Here is a 15,357-nt window from a genome sequence, read left to right on the forward strand (position 1 = left end):
TCTGGTAGAATTTCTGCAAAGAGCTGCACAAAAATAACAAAAATAAATAGGGACAGCAATAAAAAAAGGTGGGGTGGGGGTGCTGGTCACAATAGTTTACATGGCAACCAAATTTGTATTCCACATTGTATGCAGGCTGAAAATTATGAAAAGTTTGAAAGCGTCCTTGAACAGTCAGATTGAATGGCTTACATATTCTCTTTTACACAAGCATGAGTGCTTTTCTGTTCACACACGTTGACAAGAGAGCACTAGGAGACTAAATTAAACAAGATAAATTTCAACCACCTGACCTCTGTTAGTCGTTATTAGTGAGAGCGTGAGCACACGGCGCTGTGCTGAAAGTGCTCATGAAAGCTGGGGCAGATAACAGAAAGCAAATAATGTGGTGAAAGTGGAGGTGACAATCTGATGAAACCAGGAAAAAAAGACAACAATGTTTACAATCACACTACTAGCTGAAACCTATGAAGACAGAACCAAATGCGTATAAAGATTTTTTTCACCAAAATAAATTTTTTTTTAATCTTTGAATGTTGAGAAGGAGCATAAACCTTACTATGGAAATAGTGTTATCCTAGGCTGTCATCATAAAATATAACATATGTTAAAATGGCCTGCCGTACACTGATTACACACAGTGTCAAACTGATATAACTGATATGTTTCAACAATGACACAGGTCGGGAGTGAATGACAAGCTGTGTTAAAACCAACAAGTTGTAATGAAGCTGGGGGCAGAAGACCTCCTCATTACATAAAACTCAAACACTCCAGACACTAGAAGATGTATCTAAATCTTTGACCACAAAAGTGAAAAATATTGCCTCATCCAAATAATTTTGCCTAGTGAACATTTTGACACTGGTTTACATGAATTCATGCTATGCTGCAGATGCATTGATAACTTCTCGTATTTCAATCTTTCTCCAGTAAAGAAGCCCTTGTGTATCAGAAACTGCGCAATTGACACAAACTTGACAAACATCTATTGTATGCACTCTTTTTGCTTTAAAATATTACAGCATAATGAGAAAAAAAGAGAATTTAATGCCTATCACTGGCACATAATCAGATGCTCATCAGTCATACATAAATGTGTATATCCTGTAATTGCAGTAACAGTCACAGTCTTTCTTCCTTATTAAAGATACTTGGTGTTTTTATTTACATTGTATAAGACAGAAGATGTGCCCTTGAATGTCAGTCAAAAACCAACAGCTGTCAACAAGCCTCATCCACATACACACCTGATTCTAACAGCAGGCTTAAACAGAGTTTAATGTCCAGGGTCAGCTCTGTATGTTTACATGACATCTAAGTACAAAACAATAACCAGTGGTTCCCGGGATGACGTCCGAGCGAGATCCCACTCAAATATTGAATTGTTAAATGTAACAAACACTTTATTAGTTTTAAACTGAGCTAGTAAAAAAATGTAATGAAAGCTACAATTCTGATGTGGATGAAGTTTTAAAGATTGAAGGAATAGTGTGCATCTTTTAGGAGGGCTGTTTATTTTTTTGTTTTTTGTTTTTTGCGGACCAAGGACACGGATGAGAGAACATCCACCTTGTTTGTTTCTGCTGTTAAAACCAGGCTAAACAAATTGGGACCAGTTTCCCATCAGCTTCGACCCGTTGTACTGCAAGTCAGTGAGAGTGAAGTTGATCTTGGCAACATGACAGTTTACAACAATGTCCTGCAAAAAAATGTATGTTAAGCAACTTTATTTTTCAGTAAAAATGACAATGTCATGCTCATTCAGTTGAAGAAAATGTTTCTTTAACCCATCATTTAAGAAAACCATTCAAAAATTTAAGTAGGATGAAGAGAAATACTTAAGTGTCAATGGAAAAATCTACATTTTTTTATTTGTCTTGGAAAAAAGAGATGACTTGGAGGTGTCAGGGTTTTGTGGGACAATGGCATGTTGGGAAAACCAGCTCGGCTTTAGATGGCACATACACTGACATAAAGTTTCTGAGATAGAAAATGGACAACAAAGCAGTGAGATGTGATAAATCATTTTGTGAAGTATACCAAAAGAAATCTGCAGTATAATTTCCATTCTTTTCCGTTTTAAAACAGTAAATAGATCTAGATTGTACAGATTTGTTACAGATATAGGCCTTTATCATCTAATTATTATGTTTGTACACCTGCAAACTCAATATTTGTATATTGTTTGACACAGGCACACATGCAGGCACGGACGTAGGCACGCACGCACGCACACACGCACACACGCACACACGCACTCATGCACACACAGTTGCTGGAGACAAAGCCAAGTACATGGCTTTGTCTCCAGCATGTACTTGGCTTTGTCTCACTGGACACTCACACTCTTCTTTTTTGTGTGCCAAGGGACTGCTGATGCAGATGACTGCAATTAGCTCTACACCTAAAATACATTTTTAAAAACACCGTCATGAACCAGTACCTGCAACACCTCCACATCATAAAGAGCAAGACTTGTAAGATGTGACTAAAATGTTTGATATTATGCTGAGAATTTACAGACTTGGAGACATGTGCATTGGACACAAGTTGCGTGGGTGTAACGCTGGTGTAATGTCCTTTTTTAAGCCTAGATACAGAATTCAGGCACTGCTGAAGTTGAGTGTAAATGACGCTTTCACGCTTTACATTTATGCTACAATGAATTTAAGTACACATTAATGCATGTATGCATTTTAGAAAATTCCAAGGGTGCCAGTCAAAAACTGACGAATAAAAGAGTGGTCCATATATCTTACAAGGACCCAAGAGATTCCTTTTTCAGTGCTGGATAAAATGCTGTAGTAGTTTGCATGCACTGATTTTTCCATGTACAGTCAAACACAGCAGACTGCATCTTCAACGGCAGCTAATCTGCTATACTAGCAAACATCATTAACATTGTAGTCATAGTTCACCATCACTGATTGACACTTCCTTATTATTACTCCCGTATATGTATCTATCTCATATCTGCTTGTTTCCTGGACTGGAGAATACTGTAATGGCTGATTTATGCTCAACGTTAGATATGTGTATGGACACAGGCGCAGCCATCTGTCCGTACTTTGCATGTATTTTGAATGTATTCACGCATCTTTTCCAAAAGCTTACAGATACCCAGAACAGAGCAGTTCCACAGACATTGTGGGGGCAGTGTAGTCTAGTTTGTGTGAAATACACCTGTAGGATACAACAAAGATAATTTAAAAATGGTGCAAAAGTTTTAATTGGTAATATACAAGCCCCCAGGAATAGCGCCGGGCTTTGAAGTCAGTTATATCGAGCGGCCAAACTACGTGCGGTTCTGTCATCTGTTGCAATTGGACCCAAAAAGACGACTTCCCATAGACTTAAATTGTGAAAAACATGTCTATAAATGAGCTGATATGTTTGGGTTTTTTTTGGTGAACAACCCACAAGAAATTAATCACTTCACTGTTGGGATTTGATCCATTCCGCCCAACAACATTGTTAAAGTCTTGAAGAGATACATGATTTGTTCATTTTATCCCCATTCAGGTTAGTGGAACACCAAACTGTAAGTAAGCCACTCGGTCAGCAAAAGTTAGCTGCTCCACTGCTCTAGTGTGCTTGCTCTGTGTGCTCCACAATGCAGAAGATCCCAGTAATTTCCTACCACTGATTAGGCACAAATAATAATAAGCAGTATGCATTTTTTCCAGATCTGAAAGACATGGGATACTTCCCTCAGGCTCTGGTAAAATGTGAAAATTCTCCAGGTGCATTTGGCAGTTATGTTGACACTATTGGACTTGTAGGCATGTCAACATCATACGGAAGAAACGTCAAAGTGATAATTCTCTAAACCACTGATGTGCAGGCTACATACACAGCTGCTGTATGTTTAAATGATGTCCAAAGCAGGTGCTGCAGATTCTGGTTCTCTAGAATATCACAAAAGACATATATACTATAGACCCTTTGGTCTCAGGGACTGTATTGAATTTTCTGCAACAAAGCAATAAAATGTGAACATTATGTTGCTCCGGAACGGATGTAGCAGGCCCCCACGAAAAACAAAAAAAGTCAAATGACCTAGACTTAATTCTTGCAACTTTCCACAAAATATATTTGTATAAATTCCCAAGTTTCAGGATTACAAAGTTAACCTACCTCACAATGGCACCTAATTAGGAGTTAATACACGCCTTATATTTGTGTTATAATTCCTATTATATTTTTAAGCTGAAACCTATGCTCCGATTTCTTTGATTGGATTCATTGTTAGGTTTTATTGTCTTGACCATTATTAGTTCAATACTGTATAGTAAAGTAACAGGAAACTATTTTGAAAATAGGTGATAATAATTTGTTGTTTACAATAAATATGCATAAAACTTGGTTTTATGGAAAAAATTCTTAAAAATGTTCATTTTCATTGCTAAAACTCATCGCAACCTTTATATACTGTAAATGTGTAAAGCGTTTCAAGATATCTGATGCTTCTGCAGTCAAAGAATCTGACGCCAGTAATTTATGGCAATAATGACCAATGACCAACGTTTTGAAGCACTTTTAAACTATCTCTGGTTCAAACACTGGCATGTTAACAGGAAATATTTCTAACTTTTCTATTTCCCCATCCTCTCCTCATAAATGGCACACTGCTTTACTATGCTGGTGTCAGTGAAAGGGCACAATGCACTTAAATGGCTGAAACTTTTGGCCAGATGAGCATTAGTTTTTATGTCTGGAGTAAATAACCCTTCTGATGTTTTCTTCCATGCTGTGTTTTACATATTATAGCCAGCATATGTTCCTGGTGAATCCCACCAAGGCCAAGGAATTGACAAAGTGTTTGGCTGTCAGAATGTGCTGGTCCGGCCCTTACCAACTGCACTTGGACACAGTCAGACAGCAGGAAGCGAAACTTCTAACTAAAAGCAAGACTAGCCTGTGCTGGTAGTGTATCAGAATATAATTGGCACATTTTATTTGATCTTTTAGAGGTTTAGCAACCAGTATGTCATTTGGCAAGATGAAGTGAAAATGAACATGCTATTCCCTTCCTATTTCTGGTGGAGAATTGTGATTTAAAAGTGAATTACAGTCTCTGCTGGATTTCTAAAAAAAATATATATACACATATATTAACTGCCATTTTGAAAAGCAGCTATTAACAGTTTAGATATTAAGTTGTTTTGTCAGTTATATAAGCCATATTGTGATGTTGTACTATTGTTTACACCAAGAAAGTAAGCACACACTGGCAGTACCATTTAGTCAGATTTAAACAATCTAGATTAGTTCCTTTTATTTCATTTTTTTTGGTCATAAATAATAAATTTAAATTAGGATTCATGATTTTGACAAATATGTGTACTTTGATATTAAAAACATTTCTATCAGCATCACAGTTATAACATTTCAAGGAAACCAACATCTACATTTTTTTCTCTCTGTGGGCCTGTAACAACCAGTTATTCAAACTGATACAAGCCTGATGTATGATTAGTACTTCACTGATGTCCCATATATTTGTATGTGATGTCAACAACCAAAGAGAACAATAGCGGCAATGTAATGCAAGTCACATTAAGTAAGTATTCAAATGTGCCAAGTTTATCCAACTTTAACACTCTACTTGCCACTTTATGATGGCAGTAAATGAAGATTATTTTAGATAAAAATTATTGTCCCGCCTGCCTTACTGAGCTACGCTGAAGTGTTTGGAAGGCTTGAGATTTTCACTGCATAAATTATACTCAGTCCACCAGCAAACTAGTTCACTTGAATTAGAGTTTCCTTGGTTAAATTTGTATGGGGCTAATGTATACTTTATATCAGAGTGGTAAAAAAAACAATGCAATTAAAAAACATTATGTTAATGTGAACTGTGTCAGGCATGCACACTGTGACTATGTGTCTAAGTTAGTATAGCACATATTATTAGTACTATACTGTATGTATTTATTTGTTGATCTGGACCAAAAAAATGAAAAACAAAAACAGATGAATAGAATTTCAAATACTTGAACTATTTGAGAAGCGCTTGATTTAGCTTGCCAGTTACTTATGACTGTCTAAAAATAAACAGTTGGGACTCCTGGTGGCTTGGTGGGAAAAGGCGCCGGCCTGCCGTTACTTGCGACATCACAGGTCCAAATGTGGTTCATAACGTTTGGCACATGCCATTCCTCAATCAAATCTATCACTCTCTGGTGAAGCTAACAGCACAGAAATGTCATAAAAAGTCTGAAACAATAAAGTTAATTAAGCGCCTCTAATGTTTTTTTTTCTTTATTTTCAAATATTTAAAATTAATTCATCTTGTCTTTGTCCTGATTTGAGCAGTAAAAAGGCACTGAGCTGGGAATAATTTTCAGTCCTAAACATATTACCTGCAATGAAATGGCTGGATTGTTGTGGGTTATAGTTTGCTGTAGGTTAGCAGCAGAGAAGGCTCTAAGATCAGCTTAGCATTAGTGTTTTTGGCATTTGTCCTTTGATGACCCTTATATAAACCTATCTCTTTGTTTGCGCCTCTCTTCCGTCTCTTTCAACATCAACCAACTGGTTGTTGGATGGATGTAACGAGCAGCAGATGTTTGGTAAGCATGACATGATTTAGGGAAGGGGAGGAATGGGAGTTTTGTTGTTCAGTGGTGGTCTTTCTTGCACAAGAGGCCATGATGCACAGCAAACATTTGTGACAATGTTGCCAAGTTCACACAACTTCATACCTCAGCATCCACTTTGTTAATGGAAAGTGGATTTGTTCTTTACGATGGGTGCAACACTGGTCACGTTAATGGTTTCTCCAGGTTTTCTCCGAACATTGTTGCCTGTAGACCAACGTCAAGATATTATCTGGGAGAGAGAACCAGGTATGGAGCTGAGGAATCCAGCTAAATCACTAAGTTTTATATCAGGGTTTCTCTGCTAATTGCCCCCATCATTGTCCTTGGAGAAGGGTTCATGTGAGATGAGCACAGTTGCTGTTCCTCAAGTCTTTAGAGTCATTAGAGTCATATCTCCCTTGCCCAAGGGAGATGAGGGCATGTTGTTCTTTTCCACCCATAATGACAGTATTTTTTAAGTGTCATCTATAGGCTATCCCACAGGTCTAAATGCAAGTTTTCACAGAATGCATTTGCATATCCAAAGATCTGTGTGATCTGTTTCCTGCATGTCCCACAGGTTCAAATCCAGCCTCTCACATATTCAATAACTGCGTATCCTAGTCTGTGTGTGGTACCTACAAACTTGTTTCTCTTAGAAACATGGTCCCGATGCTGTAGGAGACTTTCCTCATAGAGGCTGGGGGAGCGGAGCGAGAACTGGTCAAAGAGGCATGGCTGTGAGATGTGCCCGCCTCCAGGAAGTAACATGTCCCTGGGATCTCTTTGGGAAAATTCTCTGGGAGCTCCAGCCGCGAGCGGGGGACAAATGAAAAAGAGCGGTCATCTTTCAGCAACCTGTTGAGATGAGAAACTTTGTTAATGTACCATCAAAAAGCATCTATTGCCATTGCGACATGGTTAAAAACAACAACACGTATATGTTTGTGTTCATGTACAATGCTGTTACTTACAGGTAAGTTGTGGGACTGACATTGATACACCTCGGATGGCTCCCCGATTCAAACTTACTGGCCAGCGTAACATTGTTCCCGAACAGGCAATAACGTGGCATTTTAACTCCGACCACACCTGCCAGCACCGAACCTGTGTGGATACCTATTCTTAACTGAGAGAGGAAGGGAGGAAGATGGTGGATCAAAGAGAAGGAAAAAAGAGGTTAAATGGGAGATAAAGAACAAAATTAAATTGTGTTTCAAATACATTTCTTGACAACGCACATTCACTTGGCCTGAAAATGGAAGTTTTGCTGCTGCAGTTGTTTCTGTTTTTTCATCGAAATCTGTGTCTACATCACATTTTTAATGTGCATAAAGCTTAACTGCTCATCAACAAAGTCTGATCTGGAGATGAAATAATTAGTTGATTAATTGATCAACGACAAAAGTAACAGGCATTTTTAAAAATAATTTGTGAGTCATAGTCACTTAAAAAAAAGATTTTAAACATCCACTGATTCCAGCTTATTAAACATAAGGATTTAATTATTTCCATTGAACTTTATGATAAAGAAACATATTTTCTTTAGCATATAGGCTGTTGATCAGATAAAACAAGCCATATGAAAACTATGTGCTTAAATGGTCAACAAGTGAATTAAAAGTTGCTACCGTTGATAGTCAGTAACAGATATAATCAGTTAAATTTATTATTATTATTATTATTATTATTAATGCAATTTCTTTTAACTAATGAAGATGCTGTTGAATAATCAGCCACGTTTTCTAGAGAATATTGCTTTTAATAAATGTTATCTGTTAACATTTAATCAGTGAGTTGTTTTGTAGGATAATGTGCAATGCTCATAATGCACAGTGTAAAATGCCAAACATTTCAGCAGCATTTAAAATAAAGATTTGATGACTGAAAACTGTGATGTAAACAAGTTCAAATGGCTCTTATGATAAACATTTTTTTTGTATAGTGTTTACCCTCATACATTAAATATTTTGCTCAATTTTGACTGTCTTTTTTTTCCACTAGTCAGCTGGTTTAAACTTTTGTTTAAACGGTGGGGAAATTATTCATCAGGTACATCCTTTTTAATATCACTTTGGGCTTTGAGAAACTACAACTGCATTATAGGTTTCACTATTTTCTGACCATTCATGACACTGAGATTAATTAATACAGAAAATAATTGGGAGATTAATCAATATAAAAATGATCTGTAGTCCTTGTTTGATCACACTGTGACCGATGTCATGTTTGGGTTTGAAGATCTGTGAGCACTGTGAGCAAACACCTGGCATCTAAAATGGCAAACCTGTTACATCCTGAGCTGCACCTCAACTTACCTGGCACTGCTTTGAGTGTTCATAAATTATATCTCTCTGCTGAATTGATGCCATTTATTCCTGTGCCGCCTTTGCTGTAGCACAGAGGCCATGATGTCTTGAATCAGAAGTGCTGTGTGCGCACTGATCCATGTTAGTGTAGCTGTTAATAGCTAATCTGATATCCTGTGGCAGCAGATTTGATGAAAAATCTTAAAATAGCAAGAGTGAGAGAGGAAAATTAATCAAACTAATAATTACCTCCATCTCCTCTTGGCAACAGATATAGGACAGCAACATGGTGCTCATATTATAATCTGGCTGAAGTATGAATCTATAAATGGTTGGAGGCAGAATGAAAGCTATCTAGCCATCATTCCAATTCGACCACTAACACTTCATGGCCACTCGACCGACTATTGATTTCCCTCACTTGGAAACAACAAGTCATTGCACACACAACACACACATACACACATACATACATACATACATACATACATACATACAAACATACACACACACACACACACACACACACACACACACACACACACACACACACACACAAAAGCCAGTGAAACCCAGTAGATTTCTAATGATCTACTTGAGCATCTCATCACCTAGGTACGCAACGCCACTGTGTGCATGCCAGCACACTACAAGGTAGTCATGGCAACAACAGGGCGATGGGGGTAGTGAGGTAGAAAGAGCACAGACAGACAGAGAGACAGACAGAAAGAAAATGGAGGGAGAGAGAAAGACAAAGATAAACTTATATTTAGATGGCAAAACCTTGACAGCACAGGAGAGGAGCGATAAAGAAAGGGAGAGACAGAAAGCAAGTGAGAAAGGGCTAGTAGGTGCACTAGTGTGACCTATTTTTTAGCTAAACTGTGTACAGATGGCTATGCACTTGTCTGTCTGTCTCTACAACAGACAACCACTCACAGACACACACAAACAAATCTGCATCCAGCGCCCACTCTCCTCTTTATTCCTTAGTCTCAAAACACAGACACAGTAACACTCATACACTCTTCCCCTCCTTTTCACTATGAGTCAGCATCCACACAGCACATGGCTCTCAGTCAGCCAATGACTGAATGGCGCAGGAGCACAGACGACCAATCACACTGTAGCCTCTGGCCAAGCTGACAGAAGGATACAGGGATGGAGATAGACTGAGACAGAGAGATGAGGAAGTTGTTATAAAGTTAGTGTTGTTTCATATATACTCAGTTGTCGTTGTATTACGTTGTAATAACGTGTCATATCAAGGTTTCTAAAGTAACGTAATATATATGTAGACTTCTTTAAGAGACCGTGGACTGTATAACTAATGGGCGCTGCTACCGTGACATCACACATTGAAGCCTCGAGGTCGGCATTTTGGCCATTGTCATCTCGTTTTTTGGGGGGGCACAAATGACCGTGTTTGGATGACAGGGTGGAGCTGCGGAGTAGTGAAGAATGGATCTGAATCACAAAGAGTAGCGACGCATCACAGACAGCCTGTCACTTAAGCAGTCCCACTCTTAAATACACATAATTTGGGGCCTTAATAAAATGTGAACTCCCCTACAGTTGTCATGCATGTCGAAATTAGCTATACAGATCAAAACTGTTTTTGTTTTTTTTGTACCAGCCAGTAAACACCTTTGTTTCTGCTGAAAAGTTGGTCATTTTAACATGGGTGTCTATAAGGACTGACTCTGTCACTCAACTGTGTTTTAGCAAGTTATTCCTATGTCGGCTCCAAATGTGGGCGTTTTGTAGCTACCCAGCGGTGCCAGCACAACTATTTTTACCAGGATACTGCTGCTTTTCATGCCCGGATTGTGACCCAAAACCGAGTATTTTAGGCCAAAACATGATTTTTATTAACAACTCATCAAGTGGCTTTGTGCCTAGACCACAGCATTGTTGAAACAATACGTTGCAATTTTTCTGCTACATAATAAGGTGCAAATCTATCGTACCCTTGGTTTTCGGCAATTGGGTTACCGTTATGGTAGACTGCCTTAGTTTAGCCAAATGTACCTACACACAAGCAATGTTAGACTTTTGTCAAAGGAGAGGAGTTGTTTTAAGTTTTAAGTAGTTTTATGGCAGTGTCTCAGACACTGCTGGTATAATATATGTTCTGTGTACATAAGCCCACATAAACACATTTTAAGCAATATTAGCAGTGACATGATAAGCACTCACCTGCTGATACACCCATTTATACACATAAGAAAACACTTGCAAAAAAATAATGCTACAGGCCTAAAAACGAAGCAGTGATATTGATGAAAACAACTTACAATGTTTGGTTTCTATATGTGTTTCTCTCTGGACATCATACCCCTCCTGTATTTTTCTCTGTGTCTCTAGATCACTCTCTGTATTTCTCTCTCACTAAACACTTTCTCTCAGTTCTCTCTCACAGTTCTCATGCTAGTTTGCATAACAGTGCAACATTGGCTCGAGTTTGAGTGCACTCACTGAACAGGATTTATCATGCTGAAGTGCTGAATATCTCTATAACTCCCCTTTAAACCAACATGAAGTGAGGACGGATACGAAAGAGAGCAAAACAGACAGCATAAAATAAAGAAAAACAGAGCAGCAGGAATAAAAACTGAGTGGAAAAGAAAGTGAGAAACAGAAGAGGAAAATGAAAGGAGTGAGGTCAAGCAAGGCTGCAAAGGAGAGAATTGGGGTGGTCAGAGAGAGAGAAAGTGGAAGAGCAAGAGAGCAGGCCAAAAATGCTTGGCAAGGCCTTTCTATTTTGAGACAAATGGACAATGTTAGGAGCAGGACACAGAACAGTGTCCTGCCTGTTATTCAGCAGCTATCTGTCTTAGCTTCTCTCTCACATACATGTTTTGTTCCTATTGGTGTCATTCTCTATGTGTATTTTTGCGCAAGTTAAAATCAAATGCACTTACTGCCATAAAAATCGCCATTGTTAGCCTAAATTTCGTTCATACTGAAAACGTGTCAATACTGAGGCGTGTCAGCGTCTCAGTACTTCCCAAAAAGCTATCAGCCCCAAAACCATTTAGTGCTTCTGAATATATTTTGTGTGGTGCATTTTTTAAAATTTCACAAGAGTTGTTCACAGTGAAAAAAATATTAAATACCACCAGCCTTATCTTGCTTACGATGAATACAGAATAATCAGACACCGCAACAACAACATTGATCTTAATGTCTCTCTCTATTATGTAACATTTGTGGGTTGTGCCAAACAGGAAATAAAATGCAATTTACTGTTGGTAATGACTCTGACTCATATTTATGACACTGAAAGTAAGAACCCAGGCCTGCAAATCAACCAAAGGCAGCCTAAGGGTGATGGTTGACCTCAACAAAGACTGGTCAGAGGATCGACATAAATAAATAATATCCTACATTTGCTTTAAATCTACTCAATTAACCAGAGAGGTTTAAACTCAGTTGTGCCTCTTTCCTTCCCTCCCTACTTAATATACCCATCTTTTTTTAGCAGGTTGCCTATCTCTGTCTGACTCCATAAATACATAAAATACTGTTAAATGCAGTTCAAGGTGGACACATGACATGGATTTAATTTTAATCTTGTCTTAACAATAAATCTACAAAAAAAAGTTCTACCTTTAAAGCATTTTTTACGTGCCATTTTACTGCAGTTAATTTATGAGCCATATTTGTTTTATATGTCCCTCATACCCCTTACCACCTGAATAAGCGTGTGTGTGCTAACACAGGGAAAACCTGGTAAAATAGGTGTTAGACTTCTTTTCCATTGCTAGTAGTGCAAAGCTGTGTACATGGCTCTGCAGCAGACATGCATGCCTTTCTGTGTGTGTGTGTGTGTGTGTGTGTGTGTGTGTGTGTGTGTGTGTGTGTGTGTGTGTGTGTATTTTTACTGGTGTGTCACTTCGCCATCATGTACAGGCCAGACAACAGATTAGTAAACACTAAAAAAAGAAACATGGAGGCCAGTGAAAATGTTACAGTGATTACCTCTTAATTTCTCTTACTGATTTGGTCTCCCTCTCTCAAACTTGGTGCAAACTATATTTTGAACAATTTTCGAGCACTGCTTGGACAGAGAGAGCATATTTTCTGGTGGTCTATCATTGTATCATGCTGCCAAAAGGTCTAAAATTAGTTAATCCACCCAAGTGTAGTATTTCCACAGGGAAAATACAGCAATTGCATGTGCAAGACATAAACTAAAGAAAAGTAACCAACTTTAAAAGAACAGTTTCCTGCAGTAATGTCAATCAAGCAACCTTTTTGGGGTTATGTACAGTCAATACAGTAAGGATAGCTCAATGAACGCATCATATTTCAGTAACATAAAATGGAGAAAGATGGAAAAAGTAAAAAAGGACAGATTTAGGAAAAGGGAATGGGTGAGGCAGAGAGAAGTAGAGAGAGATGGAGCGAGAGTGGACTTGAGTAACAAAGCACACACACACACAGACACACACACTCAGAGGCATATGGTACATAAATAGAACAAAACATCACATGCCAACACCCACACAGCACACAGGCACATGTAATGATCTCCCCCTGTAAACATGCATCTACATTGAGGAATATTCATGAACACTTGAGCACCATGCTCTATAGTGCAGCATCTCACTGAAAATCAGAGTAGAATTAAAGTGTTCAAATGTGAAAAATGATTTGGCTGCACCAGTGATGGGCTCTATTCTGACATCTGGGTTGGAAGAATTTGCTAAGCTCAGACAAGTCCATTATTTATATTTAGCAAAACATGTCAATCATAACACAAACCCTTCAAGTCAATAATATATTCTGTTATCACCATGGCAACTGCTCATGATGCGGTCTGTGGTGCTGTAACCTTGACTCCAAGTGTGTGTTGAAATATTCAACAATGTGCAAAAACAGAACCAGAAAACCATTTATATCCAATGGTTGTAAGATAAGATACGGGTGGTCACAGACACCGATTACAAAATATATGGTTATGTATGTAGCAGAAAAAGAAAATGCATAAACAGACAAAGCAACTGAACTCTGCAAACAAGTCATGTAGCCACATAATCTAAATGTCTTACATCAGTTCCCAAATGGGCAGAGGAAGAACAGAAAAATCTAAGGCAGACAAACCATGAATATGTAGAATACAGGAAGGACGGGAAGCAGCAATAGGAAATGTAATCAATGCATGAAAAAGAAAATAGCAAATGGGAAAACAATATACGGTAATCTGTCTGATTATTTTGAATCTGTAACAAAATATAACTATAAGTCTTAATTTATGTTTACCCTTTATCTAATTGTTGAGTTTACTTAAAATTTATTTTTATTAACTTATTTTGTGAAGTTGCTGCAACTTAAATATCTCAAGTTTAATTAAATCAATCTCTCAGCAACTTCAGTAAACCAAGCATATACATCAGTTATATTTGTACATTTTTAAACATGTTAACAAAACAGACTCACAGATCTCCTTACTTCATCATTAGCAAAAATCCTCTTTCTCATGATGGTTTACCGAAGTTGCTAACAATTATAAAAGAACAAGTTCATTTCACTTGTCATCTTTAAGTTGCACCAACTTCCCAAAATTAAATAAATACAAATTTTAAGTAAATCGTTTTATTTACTTTCCTTTTCCCAGATTATTTTAAGTAAGATCAATTTGTCTGATTTACAGTGCAGTTTCTGTGTGCTAGCAGCAAAGTTGTGTTACAAAAGTAAAAACTCACCTTGATAGGTTTCCCATCAGGTGTCAGCACTTCCTCAGAAAGTTCCATCATCTTCAGAGCCATGTGTGCAATTGGCTTCGCATGACTTTCAACCTTCTTGTGAAGTCCTCCTGCCACACAGTAGGCATCGCCTATTGTCTCAATCTGTTGGAGAAACAGAGGACGAAGGGCAGAAACTGAAATGAATAAGTGCAGCTGTGAGCATAATTTGCTGATGTGTGAAAGAAGCCATTCAGTCACTCATACCATCACCACTGAGTAAAAGAAATTTAAAGCACTCCTTTATTACCCTTGTAATATAAGAATTGCAGTGTCTGTGTTTTTCTCTCTTGTCCTACATTATTCACAATAAGAGGTGCTAAGCATTTGGAGAGGATCTCACTAAAGCCACTTACAGCAGCTTGCTTTGCTTCTGGCCCAGTCTGAGAGGACAGAAACCCAAACATAAAAAGCATTTCTATTAAATCTTTCACTAAAGCAACCATCACAAGCTGCCTGAAATTCTACCTCGCCTTCTTATTGAAACATAAAAAGCGCCCATAATCGCAAAATTTTATATCTTATTGAATGTTTTTAGATTCACTTACAAGTTTTTCAGAATTTATTTCAACATAAAACAAGTAGCCTTTTTATATGTAAGAAACACAAGCAATATTAAAGGAATGCTTCACTCACACAAACTAATTATTTGTATGTCTGTTACTCAGCGCATGTTACCTTGAATTTGTGAAGAAAACTTTTTTCTCTCAT

At 37.8% G+C, this 15,357-nt stretch overlaps 1 protein-coding gene across 1 annotated transcript in view; it reads right to left on the minus strand.

Annotated features, from left to right (window-relative positions):
• Positions 1-496: 496 nt before the first annotated feature.
• gucy1a2 (guanylate cyclase 1, soluble, alpha 2) overlaps positions 497-15,357 on the minus strand; it is a 53,524-nt gene continuing 38,663 nt past the window's right edge. Inside the window, exons 7-9 of the mRNA XM_042486715.2 lie at positions 14,608-14,751; positions 7,562-7,716; positions 497-7,445 (exon numbers count right to left, since the gene is read on the minus strand). Coding sequence (XP_042342649.1) covers positions 7,226-7,445; positions 7,562-7,716; positions 14,608-14,751 — 519 coding nt within the window. The 3' untranslated portion in view covers positions 497-7,225. The remainder of the gene's footprint in view (positions 7,446-7,561; positions 7,717-14,607; positions 14,752-15,357) is intronic.

The sequence above is a fragment of the Plectropomus leopardus genome, chromosome 6 (assembly GCF_026936395.1).
Source record: "Plectropomus leopardus strain MGB_pleo_1.0 chromosome 6, ASM2693639v1, whole genome shotgun sequence".
Taxonomy (NCBI): domain Eukaryota; kingdom Metazoa; phylum Chordata; class Actinopteri; order Perciformes; family Serranidae; genus Plectropomus; species Plectropomus leopardus.